The sequence below is a fragment of the Callorhinus ursinus genome, unplaced genomic scaffold (genome assembly GCF_003265705.2).
Source record: "Callorhinus ursinus isolate GAN/ISIS: 27379988/994484 unplaced genomic scaffold, GSC_fseal_2.0 scaffold52, whole genome shotgun sequence".
Taxonomy (NCBI): domain Eukaryota; kingdom Metazoa; phylum Chordata; class Mammalia; order Carnivora; family Otariidae; genus Callorhinus; species Callorhinus ursinus.
In genome coordinates, this window is record NW_027397114.1 from 9,488,311 (window position 1) to 9,511,713 (window position 23,403).

At 41.0% G+C, this 23,403-nt stretch overlaps 1 protein-coding gene across 1 annotated transcript; it reads right to left on the minus strand.

Annotated features, from left to right (window-relative positions):
- Positions 1-1,165: 1,165 nt before the first annotated feature.
- On the minus strand, positions 1,166-16,384 carry KRT23 (keratin 23). Its single transcript, XM_025859414.2, has 8 exons — positions 15,915-16,384; positions 10,183-10,265; positions 8,863-9,019; positions 7,212-7,373; positions 7,001-7,123; positions 4,033-4,253; positions 2,980-3,014; positions 1,166-1,547 (listed from the first exon to the last, which is right to left on the minus strand). The coding sequence occupies exons 1-8, from the start codon at positions 16,308-16,310 to the stop codon at positions 1,462-1,464; spliced, it is 1,263 nt and encodes a 420-aa protein (XP_025715199.1). The 5' UTR covers positions 16,311-16,384; the 3' UTR covers positions 1,166-1,461.
- Positions 16,385-23,403: the final 7,019 nt, after the last annotated feature.

Genomic DNA, 23,403 nt, shown 5'->3' on the forward strand with positions numbered 1-23,403 from the left:
TGAGATTCTTTGAAGTAATCACATAGTACAGATAAATTTATAATTTTACTCCAGAGAATTAGTATATTTCAGTTAAACCAATAACACATTTTTGCAATGATGTGATTATCCTGAGTTCCTTTTGCCTAATTTCAGATTGTTAGGGGTTGGTTTTCCACTCTTTGGGCAATTAAGAATCAGAAACACCAATTAATTGCCTTAAAGGGAAGACCAATTCAGTTTTGACAGATGCCCAGTTCAGAAAATATCAAAAGCAATCCTTTCCAAGAAAGTATTAAAACATAGAAACAAAAAGCACATGGGGCATTGCCAATGTGGTAGATGGTAATGGAACTACATTACACCACTTTTAGATTAATAACTGTTAATGGAGTCAAGAGAGCTGGATCTAGACTAGCAAGGATCCAATGAGTGTTTGAGTAAATGCTTTTATTATTCTGGGCCTCAGTTTATTTGTCTGTAAAATGGGAGAGTTTGACTAGCCTGTGCTTGTGGTCCCTTAAATTGTGAATATCCTATAATTCCATGTACAGCATTGTGATGATGCCTAGAAGATATATGGATTTCTATCTTCCTTTTCTCTAACACTACTCCTCTGTACTAGCCTTGGAACAGTGGCTCACACTGCTATAGTTTGAAAAAAAGGGCATCTTCTTGAGAGGACAGAGGTGCATATTCTCTGTGCTTCAGCCCCTATTCCACCTCAACATAATACTCCCAATCCTAATATTTGCATTTTGGATCTTGGACAAGTCACTTCCCCTTTTAGGGTCTTAGTGTCTGTTTGTAATAAGGATTTTTTTTTTTTTCCTGAATTCCCTTTCCTTAACTTTCTTTTAGGCCCTTAAGGTTATGTATGTATGTATGAATGTGAGCTAGAATACTTTTTGGTCATCTCACATTCTCAGTGAAACTTTCTAGGCCTCCCCTCCTCTGTTTCCCCCCCTTCCTGTTGGCAGAGGTCTGGAGAGCCTCATGAGCCACATCTTTTCCCTAGGTTGCATGGCTGCAAGGTAGTAATTCTGCCCAGCGTTTGGCTGCTGCAGACATGTTCAAAGCATTAAGGTCCCTTTCTTTCATGGACAATGCCCTGAGAATCCCTTGTTAGGATGAGACCTTGATATAAAAATGACATGAATATGATGTGATATAAACAAAGACATGATGCAGCTGGTATAGAGTTTTATTGGCTACAAAACAGATATGTAGTGGTGGCAATCTGAAGATTGTAGTAGAAAAGTAGAGCTTTAAAAAGCTCATGAACTCATACTTTGATTCAAAAAGTGCAGCAATATATTAAGATCATTATGGAATGTCTGGTGAGATTGTTACAGAGAAAAAAAATAAGTTTCTGAGTTTGATAACTCCAAGGATACATCTTAGGGCTCACCCATTTGTGTCTGGGCAAGGATTTCCACTGGAGAAAAGTAGTTCTTACAATAGGCAGAAATTTTATTGGCCTTATGCACACTTTTGGATCTCATTCACTTGAGAAAGAATTATTCTTCCATTGACACTCTCCTGTGTGATGGCCTTGATCTTTGGAGCTGAGGGAAAAACCAATGAAGAGGTCACTGCCATGCTTCTCCCACCATCTGAAATACTCATTTTTTGTTCCCTGCTCTCAGTACCTGAAGCTCCGCTGTCCCTTCCAAAATGATCACTCAGCAATATGGCAGGCTCTGCTGGAGTGAAGAGATCTCCCCAAGGAAGGTTTTTCCTCCTACCCTCCAGGAAATGAGGGTGTGTGAATAGTGTCGTCTTCTAGAGGCCAAGATCTGCATCCTAGGCTTGCCTGATACAGAATCAAGGCTCTAACTACATATACTTGAGGAGGACTTCCTGCTTAGGCAGGCTTTATTGTGCTTGTACCACAGATTCTGTGAGCTAACAGAGCACTCAACACTATTCTGGGCACCTCATTTAAAGATATAGAAAGCACATAGGATGTGTGAGAAGCCAGGGATGTTTATCATGGTCACTGTTTTCAAAGTTATGGTTTATTTGAATGTGTTTTGTCGACACACCAGGACACTGATTCAGACCAAAGGGAAGACTTGACATTAAGAGAGATACAGGGAGAACTTTGTTAAAATCAAACCTCTCCAACAGTAGATTGGGCCGTTCCTTCAAGTAATGGGTTCCCCATTCCTGGACATGCATAAGGAGAGGTTGAAGGACCATTTGTCCATATCTCACAGAGGGGTAGCAGTTAGACCAGCTGTTTGTGATGGTGCCTGGAACCCTGATTCTCTGAATCTCTAATGCCTTACAACACTTTTACCACAAACTAATCAGAAAAGTGCCACTCGTCCCAGACTGTGGTTTCTTAGAACTTCTCCATGAGATGTTAAAGAAAATCTGAGAAAGTAGGGTTCCCAGGTCAAAGACATTTGGTGACACCGAGTTAAGCAAAATAAAACTTTTGATGTTTCTTTCTCTTTCCTCTTCCTTTTCTTCCTCACAGCAGTGCCTGGTCCATCTTTAACTTACTGAAATGCATGACTGTTCATGAAGACGGTAGTGGGACCTAGTATTTCAACCATTTCTGGCCATGGGACACATCTTTCCGTAACACACAATTAAAGTCTTATGGACACTAATGTTCAACAGAATGTAGTTTGGGATATTATGTGAAATCATTTTCTTGTAATCTCCTAGGAGTTTAGTAAACAGACTCCATAACTTAACAGAGATCTAATAGTATGAATGATCATTGCTATCTACTCTACTGCTGGCAGAGAACTTGCATATATATTATTGAAGACAATACTGAGAGCTCACTTTTCTCTTTTTTATCTAATTTAATTCAAAATTCCTGGCCATCTGGGAGTAAAATAAAAATCGAACACAGGATATTTGTACACTAAGTACACTAAGTACATTTAGTACACTAAGGATTATGAGTACTATAGAATGAATAAACATGTTGATTCATTTTTAAAAAGTAGATTCAAACAGTGAAATATTTTTTTTTACCTTTCACACTTGACTTTGATTCCTCCTCCATTGTCCTATAAAAATGATAAGAGTTACAGCTCATTCTAGTGTTAGTGACAATCATAAAAACTCCTTAAGGTGAACTAACTTCCTATGCCTGCTTATAAATTCATAGCTCTTTAATAAGGATAATTGAGCTCTGTAGTCTCAAGATCATGAGTTCATGGGAAACCCTTCCTGGATCCAGAAGGAAGGGAGTACTGCCTCCCACTGACCCTGGGGTCAAGGGAAGTCCACCAAACCAGCTCCATTATTTCAGCTGGCTGCAGGCTTTGCCTCCACTGGGATCCTTTCCGGGATCTGCGTTTGAAGCCTGGAATCCCCCGGCTTTTCAGACTGTTCAGGATTTGGTCTGATAGTCTTTTATTTATGTATTTTTACTTATTTTATTTTATTTTTTAAAGTTTATTTATTAGGCAATCTCTACACCCAATGTGGGGCTTGAACTCATGACCCCGAGATTAAGAGCCACATGCTTGGCTGACCGAGCCAGACAGGTGTACCTATTTATGTATCTTTAAAAAAAATTTCTAACCCTTTCTCTTGGGTCTTAGAATGTATGTTCCCCCTCCCCCCCCTTTTTTTTCCTGGACAGGTTGGTCAGAAATACCAGACTGAAGAATCTAGATTTCTCAATTTCTTAGGAATCTTTTCCTGCTGTCAGGCTAAAATATTCCCTTCTGTTGTGGTGATGGTGGTGTTTTTTTGTTTTTGTTTTTTTTTGAGCCAAAATTATGTGCATTTCTAGTGGAAAACACTATAGCCAAGCCTTCCTAGTTGTTTCTTTCTAGAAATTTTAATATATTAATTTTAACTATTGACCTCAAATCTTAGTGCCCTGGGAATAATAGCTGAGTAATTCATACTTGCTACTTAATAAAATACAACCTGATCTAAGTATCCAGAAGAAATTCAACATAAACATCTCTTTCTCCGGAGTGATGATTGCTCACAGAACCCTGAGGTATAGGAATGCACCCACAAAAACTCGATGCTCTTTTCGTCCTCTTTCCATGAAAGTCTTTGCCTTACCCCTCACTCTCTCCCTCCAGGAGCTGGTGGTAGGTGGCGATTTCCTTCTCTAGGTGGGTCTTGATGCCCAGGAGGACTTTGTATTCATTGTGCTGACGCTCCAGGTCATGGCGTAGCTGCATCAGTTCACCCTCGTAGTGGGAGATGATCCGTTGCATGTCCTGGAGCTGGCAGGAGTACCGAGACTGGGTTTCCGATAACATGTTCTCTAAAGCAGATTTCTGAAAGAGGAAATGATATTTCTTCTATTAATTGACTGACAGCTTGATTGCTTCAATAATGTGGGCTTGTTGAGTAGTTAGAATATACCAACCACTCTGCTAGGTGTCTTGGTGGCTGCTGGGGTGCAAAGGTGGGCAGCTGGCTGACTCAGAGGTTTGGAGCTTGGGCAGTGAGGAGTGGACGAGAGTCAGGACTTTTGAAGCCCATTTTCTGGGCATTTCTTTGTGTTGGGGAGCTCTTTGCAACTTCACTACGTTCCTGCAGTGTTTATTGTATATGCGACTCATTTGGGATTGGGCGTATGGTGCCTTGCCCCCATCTGTTCCTTACCTCCTCATGCTTACATTTAGTCTGTGGCCAGATGGAAAACTCCTGGGGGAAACAGTAACTGGACTGCTGTCTCTTTGTATCTTCAGAGAAGGGTCTCAAGTAGGAGTGCCAGATAAAATAGCACCTATTTCCTTTGAATTTCAGGCAAGCAATGAGTAATTTTTTAGTACAATATGTCCTAAAAATTGCCTCAATATTGCATGGGACATACTTATACGAAGAAAAGCTTTGTTTTGTATCTGAAATTCAAATTTAACCGGATGACCTATATTTTAATTTGGTCAATCTGGCAACCATAGTCCCAAGCAAAGCTTGTTGATTATGACAGTGGTAACAAGTTGTCGTTATTGAGGAAATTCTAAAAGCTGCGCAATGAAGTTGCTACACTAGGATACAGAGAAGTGAGTTCCAGTCCCTGTTCTTTGGATTTCCCACCTGCTTTTCTGGAGCGCATAATTTTAATCCTCATGAGAAACTCATGACTGTGTTGGATACTCTCACTTGATGATGGCTGTTAACTTTCAGGGGGCACTTAACGTTGCCTGGCCTGTGCTCATCACTCTCCTGTTCTCCGAAAGAGCTACTGCATTCCTTCTCCTCTGTCCTCAGATCCCCTCCTCACTCTCCTTTCTCTCAGCCCATGGCCTTGCTTCTTGTGTTATGGAGGAAATGAAAGCCATCAGAAGAAGATTCCCACAGGCTCCCACTATTACTTCCACATACATGAACCTGTGTTCTTGTTTCCCTCCTGTGACTGTGCATGAGCTGTCTCTGCTCCAGTCGTTTTAGCAACTGCCCACCTTCTTGCTTCATTAATATTTTCCTCTCTACCAGATTCTTCCCATCGGCTTTCAAATAGAATAATTTCTCCCACTTTAAAATTTTTCTCTCTTGAATCCATATCTACCCTCAGTTGTCATCCACTTTCTCTGCTCTCCTTCACCTACAGCAAAGCTCCTCAAAGAGTTGTCCATACCCGCTGTTCCAAATTCCTCTGGACTTCCTTCCAAGGGGGCAAGGCTACACAGTCTGACTCCATCATTACCCCAAGGGCCTCCCCTTCCCTTCCGTCTTCTTCTTACCTTTCTTCTCTTTGTTCGCTCACCACAGACACATTGGCTTCTCTGCTGTTCCTCCAACCCATCCAACACACCTGTGCCCCATGGCTTTTGCCTTTGTTTTTCCCTCCACCTGGAGCCCCCTCTCCATGGCCACATAATGCACCTCTTTACCACTTCCAGGTTTTTGCTCAACTGTCACCTTAACAGTAAAACCTTTCCTGACCCCCTTGTTTAAAACGGCAGCTCCACATTCCAGAATGCCTGACCTCCCCACTCCATGCTTCATTTCTTGGTAACCCATTTCTCCATCTCACATGTTATATACTTTGATGATCTGTCATCCACACTAAAATGTCAACTCCCTTATTATAAAGTCCTTAGTACTTAGAATAATGTCAGATAGTAGAATGCACGAAAATGAATGTGAACGTCTTGCTGACCTCACAAGGTTGTTGTGAAATACTATATGTCCAAATGTTTTGAAAACCATAAAACACTATAATTATTTCTGTGCTCATTATTATCATCTTGACAGTGTACGTTTTAAATGTCTGTTCACCATCGCTTATTCCTAAAACATAACAGTAATTTACCATGTGTACCTGCCAACAGAATGAACCAATTATTTCTCCTCAAGATCAAGGGCAGAGTGGCACTTGGAAATGATATTGATGAATGATTAGAAGATTCAGATAGGCTACAGAGGGAATCAAATGACAGATTTCATTTAATGAATTTTGAGTGCTTGTGACACTCACACAAAGCATTTTACTAAAAACCATGAAAATAATAGAAATGGCATATATATAAGAATTTATAGTTTACTGGGTGATAAGACATCTACATGATGGACACAGCAGTACTTTGGTGTCAGCTGGGCCTGGATTTGCCATCAATTCATGTTGACACCAGAATTTCTTTGTATTGGGGCTTAAGGGGGCAGCCTGGTTGTAAGTGAGGAGAGTACTGGTAGAGATTATGAGGGCCTACCAGACCCTCACACCTCTCCTCAAGCACCAGGTGGCTTTACCACTGGCCATGTACTATCTGTGTGACCTTGGCCAATTTACTTAACGGTCTGGAGCTTTGGTTTCCTCATCTCTAAAGTGAGAACATGAAGACCTACCTGGAAAGTTTAACATGAGGATTAACGGCAGCTAACATAACGAACCCCCTGGCATACAATGTGGCACAATGTGGACACCTCAATAAATGATAGCACTTATTGTCTTTCTCACCATGAACAATTTGGACGGAAAGTGGGAACTCCCAAGTGAGTTGGGGAGAGGAGCCCAGGAGAGAGGTCAAGAGAGGCTTTGTGGAGGACATGGTACCTGACCCTAGCTCAGACTCACCCTGTTGCGCTGTGCCTGCAGGTCGATCTCCAGGGCCTGGAAAGTTCGCTTCAGCTCATGGATGTCACTTTGACTGCTCTGAACAGCTGCTGGACTGGCCACCTCCTGGGCCATGGTGGTTGACTAGGAGACCAAGCAAAGGACAGAAGCATTTGCATTTGGGACCACATGGAAATGGAACCTTTGGGGAGTCTGAGCTCCTTTCCTTTACCTGTTCTTTATACCAAGTGTCCAAGTCTTGATGCTTCTTCTTTATTATAACCTCATATTCCTGTCTCATATCCTCCAGAACCTTAATCAGATCTTCTCCTGGAGTTGTATCCACCTTCACACTGACCTTGAAGTCATTCGGTACATGATGTTCCTCCATTTCCTGTTTAATAACAGAGAAAGAAAATGAATTGGCTGTGATAATCAGAAGGCCAGAGGTGTGTTGATTGATTGGCAGCAGTTAACAGATCTTTTAAAAATTCAGCTTTTGTGGTTGTTGTTCTTTTACTGGTGTGGTTTGGTTTCTCAGTTATTATTTGTTGCTGGCAAAACATTGTATGTTTTTTTCTATTATAACTTTATAAAATAAAAAATAGCACTAGATAGGTAATCAAATGGCCTCTGTGATTACTGACTTAATCCCTGGTTGAAAATGTTTCACAAAGAATTATGCTTCCATAGCATGTAATGTACTCTTCAGCACATGTTCATGGGTGAAGTGATGGCACAATTCAACAGTTAAACATTTTAGGTTAGAGGCTAAAGCTTTTGGGAAGCAGTTCAGCAACCCAAAGCCAAAAGTATAAAGACTTCTTTATATCTTGTCAATGCATTATGACTCTGTAGGCTGGACACCCATAGGATATCATGAAAATCAAAAGGGGTGTCTGGGTGGCTCAGTTGGTTAAGCATCTGCCTTTGGCTCAGGTCGTGATCCTAGGCTCTTGGGATTGAGCCCTGAGTTCTCCCTCTCCTTCCCACTCATGCTCTCTCGCTATCTCTGTCGCTATCCCTCTCTCTCTCTCTCTCTCAAATAAATAAAATCTCAAAAAAAAAAAAGAAAATCAAGAAATCGTAGGAAAAGTTTAATTAACAATCATTGTCTAACCAATTGTTCAGAATTGAGGCTTTTTGATGTTCATAAGCAATTTTGTTTGCCTAAAATGGGGATTGCTTTTCTCTTATTGCATCAGAGTCTCGGGGACTTTAGATGGATGGTAACTTTTTCCTTTCCCCCTCCTTTTTTTTTTTAAGATTTTATTTATTTATTTGACAGAGAGAGAGAGAACGAGAGCAGGAACACAAGCAGGAGGAGTGGGAGAGGGAGAAGCAGGCTTCCCGCGGAGCAGGGAGCCCGACGCTGGGATCATGACCTGAGCCGAAGGCAGACGCTTAATGACTGAGCCACCCAGGCGCCCCTGGATGGTAACTTTTTCAAAGTCAGTTAAATGCTTATGGAAATTAAGATTCTTCATTTTTGCCACAGTTTTATTTACCTTGGTTAGTGGCAAATTCTCTTATTCTACTGTCCCCCAATTTGCTGCACATTGGACCCATGAAGGAAGTTCAATCTCATGCATTTATTCTTACAGTATCATATTAACAAACAAGTCTAGGTAAACATTGTATATTAGCAAAATTGTTGATGGATTCATCATTAATTGTGATTATATTTTGGCTGTTGGATTTGACACTGAATAGATAACCTTGAAGCTGGAAAAATTAGATGTTTATATGGTTCCTTATAATTACTTAGGTTGAAGGACACTAAGGACTGGCATTCAGATAGTGGTTTCTTCTGGGCTATTGAATCATCTGAATGTGCAGATTAAGAGCTGTGCTGGTTACCAGGAGCTCCTGGGGAGTCCTACCTGCTCATGTCGCTTCTTCATGAGGATGAGCTCTTTCCTCATCCCCTCAACCTCCTGTTCCAGATCTGTTGTGACAATGGTCAGATCATCCAAGGTCTTTCGGAGACCTTCAACTTCAATTTCCAGATCTTTCTTGAAGGAGTGTTCATTTTCATACCTTTTGTTGGAAGGAAGAGAAGAATACACCTGTTGTTGGAAGGCTATGGCCTTGTAAGGATTCACCTTAGTTTAGAGGTGAATCTTTTACTTTTTAGGTTTAGTAGGAACAAACGAATACATGCATCCCTCATATGTCTGTTTCACGCAGGTTTTTCTGATGGTGACTCAATGTTGTTGTTGTTGTTTTTTAAACAGAGAGGACTGTTTACTAGTAAACAGTCATATGCCCATTGCTTAGACTTAGTAACTGTTAACATTTTGCTTCATCTATACTCTGTTTTGTATTTTAAACTATAGACATTATGACATTTCACCCCTAAATACTTAGGAATGATACATCATTTAAAAACAAGAATTTTTGTTAAGAATGAAGCAAGATGGGGACACCTGGGTGGCTCAGTTGGTTAAGCGTCTGACTCTTGGTTTTGGCTTGGGTCATGATCTCAGGGTCGTGAGATTGAGCCCCAAGTTGAGCTCCATGCTCAGTGCAGAGTCTGCTTGGGATTCTCACTTTCCCTCTCCCTCTGCACTTCCCTGCTGCATGCTCTCTCTCTCTTTCAAATAAATAAATAAATCTTAAAAAAAGAATGAAGGAAAATGTTAACAGCGGTTAAATCTAAGTGATGGGCATACTCTTAACTATGGAGAACAAACTGATGGTTACCTGAGGGGAGATGGGTAGGGGGATGGGGAAACAGGTGATGGGGATTAAGGAGTGCACTTGTGGTGATGAGCACTGGGTGATGTATGGAAGTGTTGAATCACTATATTGTACACCTGAAAGGAATATGACACACTGTATGTTAACTATACTGGAATTAAAATAAAATAAGAAAAAAATAAAAACAGGAGTTTTCTAAATAAGCATAATAACATTATCACACCTACAGAGCTAGTAATAACTCTCTAATATCATCTAATTCTTGGTTCATATTCAAATTTCCCCATGCTACAAGGTGTATTTTATATCTAGTTTGTTTAAAGTAGGGTCCGTTCAAGTATTTGCTCATATTATGCTTTTTGATTATATTTTGTAAAGGTATTACATGTGGCTAATGTTGAAATAATTTTCCTTTAGCAAAACAAAAACAAGAGGAACCTCCAAAACAAACAAAAACAGCAAATGAAAACTCCCAACAATAGGGTGAAGAAGCAACTTACTTGAGGCTGAAGTCATCCACCGCCATCCTAGCATTGTCAATGAGAAGAATGATCTGAGCATTGGTCATCTTGCTGTCCATGACCTATAAAACACACATCAAGAGTCATTTAAGTCAGACACCCTCCCATGGGAGAGCTGCATTTCCGAAAACTGTATCTTCTGGGTATATGACTTGTTAGCATAGATGACTTCTTTTCTGGCAGTGGAACAACAAATAATCAAATCAGTAAATACTGAGCACTTACTAGGTACAAAGCATCAGAATGGTTTTTAAAGTAAGAACATGGTCTGCAGCCACTTCATTGTCTTTGTTCACACTGAGTTTGACAGGCTAGGATTGGTGACGTTGCTGAAAGAATGACATTGGAAGGGGAAGGAGAATCATCGTTCAAAGTGCCTTCTGGCTTTCTAGTGCTGCGAACATAGCTTAGTGTTTTGTTTTAGTTCATCCACATCTGATGATGTTACAAGAGTTTTAAGTTCTAATCCCGTTTTCATTGTGACTATTAGTTTGGCTCTCTTAGAGCTCAGTAGTTATTTTCGATGAACATAATTCTTCCTTGTGGTAGCATTCGTGTTTCTGATCAGTGATACTGAGCAAAGTATCAAAATATCACTGATACTAGTTTGTCAAACTGATTTTAAATGAATTTTATAAGAGTCATCACATACCATAATTATTTTTTGTCTGAAGTGACTATAACCATTCACATAACTTGTAGGTATGTGTATGTGTTTGTAAATTATTCCATGATGAGAATGCCCTAATTGTAGCTATTGAAATATTAACTGAAGTAACTTTTTGGCAGCTTAATAAACTTTAACTGTGGTAAAGCCTCTGGTTAAGACTTTTACTAGATGTTTATATAGTTTTAACCTTAAAATGAAAAATATTGTTGAAAGTTTCTACTTGAGCAATTGTATTTATGTATATGATTTGTAAATTCTTCTAGGTGGTTATAACCAGAGTAGTGCACATTTGATATATGTCACTGTCTTCAGGAAAATTGGGTGGAAGATGTCTCAACATCAAAAGTATAATACTACTTTACTTTTGTGCCAAGTCATGCTGAACTAGGAACTGGAGATTTTCTTTTTTACTTCCTGTTACTGACCATTGGCATGAACGTGGGCCAGTCACCCTGTTCCCTGGGTTTCGATTTCATCATCTGTTAAATAAGGAGTGTGTAGTAGAAACTACTAGAGATTCTAGCTCTAAACTTCGTGATTTAGTTGGAGGTAGAGAATCCTGTGACATTTCCATTGTATTTGAACAGATAATTCCTTTATTTAGAAAGGATTTCCTTAGGACAAAGTTATACCTCAATACAAAGGCACCTTTTAAAGATCTGCTCCTATTCAAAGCTTCACTGATTACTTGGAATTTGGTATCATGAATGCACAATAGCAGGATTCAGAGGTGGTAATAACACTGGGTCTGGAACTCCTTAAAGGGCAGAGCCTGGGGTCTTGATATTGCACCTACTAGCTGAGTGAGCTTATTGAGTCTCAGTTTCTTCATCCATAAAATGGCAATAGTAATAATAATAGTAGCCACTTCATCAGAGAGTTATGAGAATTAGATTAGAAGAGGTTAAACACAATAATGTAACATACTTAGCATATTCTGGGCACGCTGTAGACACTCTGAAAGATTAGTTGAAACTATACTAATCTAGAAAAATGTAAAGGTTTAATTTTCTTTTATAAAAGAACTTTTGAGAAGACATATAGATGGCCAAAAGACACATGAAAAGATGTTCAACATCACTCATCTTCAGGGAAATGCAAATGAAAATCACGATAAGGTAACACCTCACACCAGTCAGAATTGGCTAGTATCAAAAAGACAAGATATAATAAGTGTTGGAGAGGATATGGGGAAAAGGGAACCCTTGTACATTCTTGGTGGGAATGTAAATTGTTACAGCCACTGTGGAAAACAGTATGGAGGCTCCTCAAAAAATTAGAACTGCCATATGACCCAGTAATTCCACTTCTGGGTATTTACCTGAAGAAAAAAACCCCACCAATTTGAAAAGATATATGCACCTCTATGTTCATTGCAGCATTATTTTTAGGAGCCAAGATATGGAACCAACTTAAGTGTCCATCGATAGATGAATGGATACAGAAGATGTGCTATATATACATACAATGGAATCCTACAGAGCCATAAAAAGAATGAGATCCTACCATCTGCAACCACATGGATGGACCTAGAGGGTATATACTAGTTGAAATAAGTCAGACAGAAAAATACCATAGAAATAAGAAACAAGTCAGAAAGACAAATACCGTATGATTTCACTTATATGTGGCATCTAAAAAACAAAGGAAATGGACAAACAGAAATGGACTCATAAATGCAGGGAACAAACTGGCGGTTGCCAGAGGAATAGGGGAGGGGAGTGGGTGAAATTGGTAAATGGGATTAAGAGATGCAAACTTCCAGTTATAAAATAAATGAGGCACGGGAATGAAAAGTACAGTATAGGGACTATATTAAAAAAAAGAAAAGAAAAAAGCCAGCACTATCATAATTAGAGCCAATGTCCATCCCGGATAAATCCCAGGTCCTGTATGTTGAGATGCATCCTCAAACTTCTGCTATTCGTGGTAGGAGATAACCAGGCTGCTGCCCAACTCCTTTCTTCCCTTGGTGGAGTCCAAAAGGTACTATGACTACTTCCTTTGCTCTAAAAAAGGATTCTGTAGATATTTCCTTGTCTCCCCACTGTGGTGCTGCTTAGGGACTTTCATACCAATGCTTTTCCTTCCAGGCTCTACATTCCTTCCGTTATCTAAGCTCATCGGAAATGAAAAGTAGCTCCATCCACGAAAGCCTGGGGACCCTGTGCACCGAGGTGTTGATTGACATCCAGAGAAACCAAACAGTATTCCCTCCATGGAATCAGAAAAATAAAAAATACAATCTGTGGGCTTATTTGGCTCTTCTGAGTTAAATTGGTAATTTATCTGTTGCAAAACCCACATCAAGAATCTGATTCCCCCAGTTAGCATTCTTCTTAGAGTTCATGAATGGTGAGTTCTGAAATGCACTTGATATAGAGCACATTTAAAAACCAAAATGGGGGCGCCTGGGTGGCTCAGTCGTTGGGCATCTTCCTTTGGGTCGGGTCATGATCCTAGGGTCCTGGGATCAAGCCCCGCAAGGGGCTTCCTGCTCAGCGGGAAGCCTGCTTCTCCCTCTCCCACTCCCCCTGCTTGTGTTCCCTCTCTTGCTATGTATCTCTCTGTCAAATAAATAAATAAATAAAATCTTAAAAAAATATAAAAACCAAGACGATTTCCCCTGTTCAGGCTTACTTGATGCAATATTATGATACAGCCACTCTTTCTGAGACATCCTTCACAGTAATGAATGGATGATGAGGAAGGGTTGGGAAATAATTTGTGAAGCCTAGGTTTTGCATTGTGTGTTGTAATTAATCACCTGGATTCTCCCGCAAGGCTCTGAGTTCATTCTTTTAAAAAACCCAAGTTGGTGTTTTAGTATAACGTTGTTGCTCCGGGATATGTAATCTCGTTCCAGGAAGAAGAAAATGGAATTTTTTTTTTTATCATAAACCACAGTGCCAAAATATGGTACTATTGAGAGCCATTCTAAAATACGCATATCCTTATGACTAAGTCCAACTTGGTGTTGCAAGGATTGGATTAATTTTTGAACTCATTTTCTTACAGTTTTTTTGAGTAACATTTAAGATCCCTAAGATGGGGGTAGAAGAATGCTACTACTGATAGCATTTCATCAAGGCCTGGGAAGGGGTCAACCCCTGGTTGTTGTGGGTTGTTGCATTCCTGGGCCTCTATTTTCTTGCCTGTGAGCGGGGGAGGTCAGGACACATAGAACAACCTCAACTTCAAAGAATTGTTTTTTTCAAACAGAAAAACATACAACTAAAATAAGTAATCCAGAAAAGAGTGGAATTCAAACCTGAACTTAATTTATAACCCAGAATTTAAAGTCAGAACCCAGAATCCCAGGCTTAGAGAATGGGCTTGGAGAATGGGCAAGCCACCCCCTCCTTGGCATTGACCCCACTCCACTTTTCTCAGTTCTGTTCCAGAGAATTTGGGCAACCACTCAGTCCCAGTCTCCTCATCTATAAATGGGGGGTAAGAATACTTGCTTCACAACATGAGATAATGTGTATGAACTGTGTGTCGTATGATTAACAATGCAACCATAATGCATTATTTCTACTAACAAGCAGTACCGTTTTTGTAGGAGATAGGCTAGTGCGCACCATGCTGTATGGAAACTGTGAGGCCATTAGAAACAGACCTGGGTTAGAATCCTATGTCTGCCTCTTGCTGGTGGCTTTTGGTGGCTACTTCACCTCTCTGAGCTTCAGTCTCTTTACAGGGTCATTGTAAGAATTGGATCAGGTAACATCAAATGTTTCTATCAGTGCATAAAGCTCTTGGATGGTACTGATTTGTGTATTAAAATATCCAACATGAAGGTTGGCATACAATAAGGGCTCAATAATGTTTTCTTCCCCCTTCCCTCCTTCTCTCTGCTGTCAGTGAGTTATTTGACCATGTCTGACCTCATGTTTCTTTTGGGAGTTAGGTTCTCAGCTGTCCATTTGCAAAAATCTTCTATTCTCTCCATTCTAAAGCAAAAGCAACTTTATTAATGAAAAAATATGATGAGGTTTGTTGAGTCACCTTGTTTTTTTTTTGTAAAGACAACCATGTACTATATAGTTAGGGTAATTACACAGTCAGTTATTAGGTTGATTATTCAATAATTAGGGTTCATTATGAGGACAGATTTATATTATCTTGATTGGTCTTTCCTACATTCAAGCAAGGACGACTGAGGGTTGAGAAATCATACCGTATAAATATTGGAAACCCGTGATGCCCTTTCTAGGATGGGTAAAATCATGATCTTACAGGGAATTTTTTGGGACCAATTTACATAAAAGGGAAGTTACATAGCTTTAAAAAATAATTTATGAGCTGACTGTATTCCCTCCACTTCTAACCAATGTTGTGTGATGTCCCAGAAGGTATAAGGTCAGCTTTTTTAAATGTTCAGTTGAAAATTTTTTGTGTGTTTTAAAGAAGTCTCCATAACCTATTCTAACTCTAAGAGTCCAAAAATTATGCTCATTTTATTTTTTATTCCAGCAATATGCCCTTTCAGAACTGGGAGCAGCAAGAACTCAGAACTTCTAGCAGCCCTCCAGAAGAAATATCCAGGAATGTCAGAATGATGTATCTGCTCTTGGAGTGACAGCCTTCAGGTATGATCTCCAAAATAGTGTAACCCACCAGCCTTTCTTTCTGTGGGTAATCAAACTGTGGCCAGGACTTTTGAGGTAGAGCAGAAATAATGTAATGAGAAAGTAAATGCTCTTTTGTGCCTCTTGTGATCTGAGCATGAGGAATGAATACTGGCCCTTATCATTACTGTAACATTCCTGGATCATAAGTGATATCAGACAGCAGATGGTTGCCTTACATTTTTTGGATTTTCCATATAATTTATATAGAGAGGACAAAATACACAAAACAGGCTTTCCCGAGTCTGAAAGGTATAACAAGAAAATATCCTCAAATACTTTTGTTCACAATTACTTTAAGCTCTTTTGCCATTTTCCTGGAAATTGTCTTTTGTACCAATTTCTCCTCCCATGGCTCTCTGGAAATGCAGCCCCCTCTTGAGTTCCAGGGTCACCCATGATCTTACCTGCTCCTGCAGGTGGCTGATGTTTTCCTCATACTGGGTGTAATTTTGCTTACTGCCAGGATCTCTCTGCTCGTGCCACTTCAAGATGCGACTTTCGAGCTTCTCGTTGGCCTCCTCCAGGGCACGCACCTTGTCCAGGTAGGAAGCCAGGCGGTCGTTGAGGTTCTGCATCACCTCCTTCCCACTTGCAGCTGGGAAGGAATTGCCTTTTCTAGGTCCCCAAGGACCTCCGGGAGGCAGGCAGCTTGGTGAGCTGAAGGAAAGGGAGATGCGGACACCCCCGGCCCCCCCATGGACGCTGGGAGCCCGAGGGAAGCTCCCCAGCTGGTCCCAGCTGCCTCCCGTGCCATGGAAGGAGCCGGAGGGGGTCTGGCTAAAGTTGTGGCTGGAGTTCATGGTCCCATCTGTGTTTGGTGCAGGGCTGGGCTCTGCTCTGCTCCCTGGCACTGTAGAACTGGGCCGCCCCAGACTGCCCTGGATGGTTTTATGCCCTTCGCTGTGGGAGTTCCCTGACAACTGTACCAACAAGATCGTATCATTGTGCAACAGGTGTTTCCTCTTGGTCAATCCCAAAGTGCCCCTGGGCCTTCACACACATTGTTGTTGTTTAGAGCCACATCAATATACCAGTTTGCTTCTCCCTTCTCATTGTAACCGGGAGGTGTGGCCCATGACATGAGGTGGGTATTAGTCTCAGGTGTCTTTCTAATCTTTCTGTGGAATTTTTCCTTTGACCATTTATCTGAAAAGGATCAGACTGAAGTTTACAAAAAGGTTATTCGGTATAGTACAGGTTTCCTTTTAAAAAAGTAGACATTAACCACACAGACACACATGCCTTCCCCCACCCCAAATAAACAAACTGCAGCTTTAAAGCTCGGGTGGGAGAGACTCCCCAGGGAAGAGCCAGATCAGAATCTCAGGTCCAAGAATAAAAATACTCATGCTGAGGAGCTGGAGAATGTTCTGAATATCTGATGTCTTTGTGGCAGTTACTGTTTGATGGAAAGTAATTTCAAAGGATCATTCTTAAGAACAACCCCTCAATTATAATTAATTAATTAATGACCGAGCCTTCCACTTCCAGGGTGCCTTTCATCCCCAGCACACCTCAAAACCAAACAACCCAGCCTGCACCAGGACTTCCTTGGCCCCTGGGAAGAATTTGGCCTTTGGTAACTGGCCAGCAGCCCTGTCCCGGCTGAGCCCTGAAAAGGTTGGCTTCTGTGTCTCTGCGAGCTGCAGGGGGATGGAAGGACGCAGGACTTGTGCCGTGGGTTGTCTAACGTGCTTGGTTAATCTTATGCTTCATCTGCCAAGGTAAAGGTTAGAAATGAATAAAGAAATAGTCTGGGGGTGGGGAGCCACGTGCTGGTTACTAGCAATTAGACTTAAAGGGGACTTTGAAATAAAATGGCAACATTGGAAGGGACTTTAGTGTACCTCCATCCAAACCACTAATTTTGCAGATGTGGAAAACTGGCCTGGGTGGAGGGGTTGGTGGGGGTGGCAGAGGACAGATTGTGGGTTGGAGGCAAAGCCACAGTGGGATTCTTTCCACCACACAGCGTTGTCATTCATTGAGTTGAATCTTGACAGAGTCCTGTAAAGATTCTCTTCCATCATGGTGGTAATGGGACTTCCCAGGTTACACAGCCCTTTGATGGTCTTTATTAAATGTGCATGACCACTCTTGAGGTAGCCATGCAAGGGTTATTGTCCCCATTTTACAGAGAGAGAATCAGGGGCTCATGGAGGTGACTGATTCAGAGCTGATTTGCATGTGCAACGTAATTCAGCACACGAATTTGTAGGTGTCAGTGCCTTGGTCTGTGCTGTTTCCACTGCTGGACACTCACTGCCTGCCTGCCCGCACCTGCTCCCCTGACTTCCAGATGTAGTTCAAGGGTTACCTCCTTCCACGATTGTTTACTGAATTTTCCTGCACGAGTTGGGTGCCCCTTCTATGAAGAAACCACCTTTTCTGGATCCTAAGACCCTCCGGAGGGGCAGACAGCTTAGTATTCCCACCGCACTGTGGAAACTGGGAGCCCCTCAACTGGGCCCAGCCGCCTCCCTGGACCTGACTCCACCCCTGTTCTTAGACTCATCACTCTGCATTTGTCACACTCCTCTGGGACCGCAGGCATCTTGAAAGCTGGGATTATGTCTTCCATCTCTGAAACACCAGAGTCTGGCTTCTTCTTTTTTTTTTTTTTTTTTAAGATTTTATTTATTTATTTGAGAGAGAGAGCACGAGCACAAGCGGGGTGAAGGGCAGAGGGAGAAGCAGACTTCCCACTGAGCAGGGAGCCCAATGAGGGACTCAATCCCAGGACCCTGGAATCATGACCTGAGCCGAAGGCAGACACTCCAACTGACTGAACCACCCAGGCGCCCCAGAGTCTGGCTTCTTATAGGCATTTCATAAATGTGTGTTAACTCAGTAATGAACTTTTTAGAGTTAGGATTTTAACTCTGCTCCTCTGAAGTCATCACCTCCTGCCCCTTTGGGAAGTGTGAGTTGTAAAATCAGATAGTAAGAAAATGCCTCTCCAAGGGATGAACAAACCAGCCATAAAGGCAACCTCATTCCTAATTACAAATAAAATTACCTAAAGCACACCAGCTCTGCTTGTCCACCCTGACAACAAAACCTTGCAAAAGTCCTCTGGAATTTCTTCATCTCACTCCACAGTGAGATAAATTTTTCCAAGATGGAAAAATTTAATCAAGTCTAAAGGAAGACTTGAGTGTTCTATGGCCACTTACATTTCTGAGCATGCGAAAGAGACAAAAGGGAAACAAGGCAAAAAGAGAGCAAATGAGGGATGCATAGAGACTTGTTTGGATGTGTGGTGGCAAGCAGTGCTCTGATGGACGTGGATGGTGCCTGATCTTTTATTTTGACTCAAGTTTTGGGTCAACTCTGGATTGTGTTCGCATGGACCCAGCCTCACAAATGACAACATCCATATGTAGGTTGTGTAAAGGGCCAGTCTGTGCGCCATCTCCTGAAACTCCCTCTCAGTGATTGGCAATGGGGATGATCACCTTCCTGCACTTTGCAGGCATGTCTGAAGTGGCAGTGACCTATTAGCCCCGTGAATTTGGCCCATGTGTCATTTTACATCAGTGTGTGGGAGTTTGGGTTTATGGGAGTTAACCTGGAGCAAAATACTTCTTGTATTATATATAGCAGGACCAGGTAAGGAAGAGTTGGTGGTACCATCTGAGAAGACGGGAGAGAAGTCACCTCTTCTAGAACTATTATGCAAAGGTTTTCCTTGTAGCTCCCAGTCTGTAGAGCTCCACTGGATTTTAAAAGGAATGGTGGATTTCTGTTTGTTTGTTGGTTGGTTGGTTGGTAAAAAATGATACATGCTTGTTATAAAAAATAATCAAGCAATACATGGAAGTATAAGAAAAAAGATTCTACCACACAGACAACCATTGGTAAATTAATGAACATTATTTCAGATACTCTCTATCTGTGTATATTGGTAGACATAGGGATGACTAGAATAATTTTAGAAAAATGAACTCATACAGTTTATTCTATTTTAGAAGAATTAAATTTTAAAAAATTTAGTTGACGAGTAAGCTGAAATGAATTCACTTTAGTTAACATGTTTTCTATAGGACTTTTAGACTTTCATCACATTCTTTTTACATTTTTTTTTAAAAAAGATTTTATTTATTTATTTGACAGAGAGGCTAGAGATGGTGAGAAAGAGAGCATAAGCAGGGGGAGCTGCAGGCAGAGGGAGAGGGAGAAGCAGGCTCCCTGCTGAGCAAGAAGCCCAATGTGGGGCTCGATTCCAGGACCCCGGGATCATGACCTGAGCCAAAGGCAGCCGCTTAACTGACTGACCCACCCAGGTGCCTCCCTTTTTACAATTTTTAATGAGAATAAAATGGCCTGTATATTTGTGGAATCACAGAGCTGGAAAGAAGGGCAAGAACAGGTCATTTGTTGCAGCTGTCTGCTTCTAGGTAGGTCCACCACAAGTTGCTGAGCTTATTTTTAAACTAATTTTTAAAGAACCCAAGGGATAAAGGCTCAATCGCCTTCTTAATAGATGCCCAACATTTATTCATCTTTTTGGTCAATGAGCATTTCACCTACAATCCAGTTTCATGATTTTTTAATTTTTTTTGTATTTCTATGGAGTTCAAACCGTTTGTAAATTATTATTCTTTGCATGACTTTACATGCAAAAGATTTGTGATTTTTGCATTTGGTTCATCTTTCTGATAAATTGAGATGTAGTCGCTAAAGGGGATGGATATTTTGCAGGAGAGCTTGGGCAGTGAGTGAGTGAAGGGGGTTGCATGTGGGCATATCAGGGATCAGAAGGGAGCCCGGGCAGCCATAGGCTGGCATTTACTGGGAACACAGTGTGTGTATGCCTTTTAAAGACAATCATTCCATCACTGAGACATTCCCTAGGCACCCTTTTCTTTAGAGTGAGAGAAGTACAGCCAGAACAATCCCCAAATAGATTTTAGACTCTGCATGGCATTTCAGAACAGATGAGTAGTAGATCTTTAGGCAAAATTGCTCTGTCATTATCCTGTGATTTGGAGGGCTACACAATAAGATTAGACATTTATAGAAATAAAACAGTCCCTGCTGTGGAGCCGGGCTGGACATTCTATAAGTACCTAAGTTTATCAAACTGTGGCCAAATAAAAATAAGATTTTTTCATATTTTGATTTTTCCAGGAAAAAGGGGCCAACAAGTAGGTTTAAGTGAAGAAGTATTCAGTATAGTATTCCAGACTAGGAGGGGAAGGCAAGCCAACTTAAGGTGCTTCCAAATAAGATGTGTATATATTGACTGACGTTAAGGAAAAATAATAAAAATACGCATAGGCAAAAAAAATGTCAAGATCATAGAAGGAAGTTTTCTCAAATGGTAGGAGATGAGACAACTGTGTTGGAAACTCTTCTTGATCTGATTTTGAAAAGCAGGAAAGAATTAGATGAGGATGCAGAGGTAGACGGAGCCTCATAAGTGACCACAAACAAAGAGCATGTGTGGCCTTATGGGCAGAGTTAGGAAATTTGAAGAGAAGAGATCAGAATAAAGAAAGAGAAAGCAGATTTCAATTCAATAAAATCTGGCCATAAGTATTTATTAGGATCTTACTCTGTATTAGCATATTCCTGGGCAACTTGGATATATAAGAATGTAAGAAGTGAAAGACACGTTTGGCACATTTACTGCACGTCAAGCAACTGCCTGGTTACCCCAGCACTTAATAGTAAGGAAGCTGAAAGGCCCAGGCTCTGGACTGCTCACCTTTAAGTCCTCAATACTATTTTCAGTTTATAGAAGGCTGTGGTAGGCCCTCCGAAAATGTTTATTAACCTTGGTCTTGGGAAGTTCCACTACTGCTCTATGGATTGCATCGAATAGACTACGTGAGATACAGATGAGAAGAAAAAGGAAGATGATGGTGGCTGGATCTGGTTAAAAAACAAGCTCTCTAATGGAGTGGATACTTGAGGGACTCTTGTGATTGAGAGGGTGCACGAGGTCCCAGATAATGGAGTCAGGAAGAATGGCTGGAAAGGAAAAACAAATCCTGTGCAAGTTCCCAAATTCTAGATTCTGCTGATTGCATCCCCATGGTGTTTTTTTTGTTTTTTTTTAAAACATGTTCCCCTGACCCCTGTATTTCTTGTAAGGTAGCAGTTTGGTCTATAGGCTTTATTAGATTCCTGTCTGACATTTTTTTTTTACCATTTTACTCATTTTTATTTTTTTGTTATGTTATGTTAATCCCCATACATTACCTCATTAGTTTTTTTAAAATAATTTTTTATTGTTATGTTAATCACCATACATTACATCATTAGTTTTTGATGTAGTGTTCCATGATTCATTGTTAGTGCATAACACCCAGTGCTCCACGCAGAGCGTGCCCTCTTTAATACCCATCACCAGGCTAACCCATCCCCCCACCCCCTCCCCTCTAGAACCCTCAGTTTGTTTTTCAGAGTCCATTGTCTCTCATGGTTCGTCTCCCCCTCTGACTTACTCCCCTTCATTCTTCCCCTCCTGCTATCTTCTTCTTCTTCTTCTTTTTTTTTAAACATATAATGTATTATTTGCTCCAGAGACACAGATCTGTGATTCAACAGTCTTGCACAATTCACAGCGCTCACCATAGCACTTACCCTCCCCAGTGTCTATCACCCAGTCACCCCTCCCTCCCACCCCCCACCACTCTAGCTACCCTCTGTTCGTTTCCTGAGATTAAGAATTCCTCATATCAGTGAGGTCATATGATACATGTCTTTCTCTGATTGACTTATTTCACTCAGCATAATACCCTCCAGTTCCATCCACGTCATTGTAAATGGCAAGATCTCATTCCTTTTGATGGCTGCATAATATTCCATTATATATATATACCACATCTTCTTTATCCATTCATCTGTAGATAGACATCTTGGCTCTTTCCACAGTTTGGCTGTGGTGAACATTGCTGCTATAAACATCGGGGTGCACATACCCCTTCGGATCCCTACATTTGTATCTTTGGGGTAAATACCCAGTAGTGCAATTGCTGGGTCGTACGGTAGCTCTATTTTCAACTGTTTGAGGAACCTCCATACTGTTTTCCAGAGTGGTTGCACCAGCTTGCATTCCCACTAACAGTGTAGGAGGGTTCCCCTTTCTCCACATTCCCACCAACATCTGTCGTTTCCTGACTTGTTAATTTTAGCCATTCTGACTGGTGTGAGTGATACCTCATTGAGGTTTTGATTTGGATTTTCCTGATGCCGAGCGATGATGAGCACTTTTTCATGTGTCTGTTGGCCATCTGGATGTCTTCTTTGGAAAAATGTCTGTTCATGTCTTCTGCCCATTTCTTGATTGGATTATTTGTTCTTTGGGTGTTGAGTTTGATAAGTTCTTTATAGATTTTGGATACTAGCCCTTTATCTGATATGTCATTTGCAAATATCTTCTCCCATTCTGTTGGTTGTCTTTTGGTTTTGTGGACTGTTTCTTTTGCTGTGCAAAAGCTTTTTATCTTGATGAAATCCCAATCGTTCATGTTTGCCCTTGCTTCCCTTGCCTTTGGCGATGTTTCTAGGAAGAAGTTGCTGCGGCTGAGGTCAAAGAGGTTGCTACCTGTGTTCTCCTTTAGGATTTTGATGGACTCCTGTCTCACGTTTAGGTCTTTCAACCATTTGGAGTCTATTTTTGTGTGTGGTGTAAGGAAATGGTCCAGTTTCATTCTTCTGCATGTGGCTGTCCAATTTTCCCAACACCATTTGTTGAAGAGACTGTCTTTTTTCCATTGGACATTGTTTCCTGCTTTGTCAAAGATAAGTTGACCATAGAGTTGAGGGTCCATTTCTGGGCTCTCGATTCTGTTCCATTGATCTATGTGTCTGTTTTTGTGCCAGTACCATCCTGTCTTGATGATGACAGCATTGTAATAGAGCTGGAAGTCCGGAATTGTG

Excerpts from the sequence above, each read along its gene's own strand:
- KRT23 (XM_025859414.2), bottom strand. The coding sequence starts at position 16,310 with ATGAACTCCAGCCACAACTTTAGCCAGACCCCCTCCGGCTCCTTCCAT. Across the intron at positions 9,020-10,182 it reads GTGGATGACTTCAGCCTCAA|GTATGAAAATGAACACTCCT; the intron begins GTAAGTTGCTTC and ends TTCCAACAAAAG. Across the intron at positions 7,124-7,211 it reads ACACTTGGTATAAAGAACAG|TCAACCACCATGGCCCAGGA; the intron begins GTAAAGGAAAGG and ends TTGGTCTCCTAG.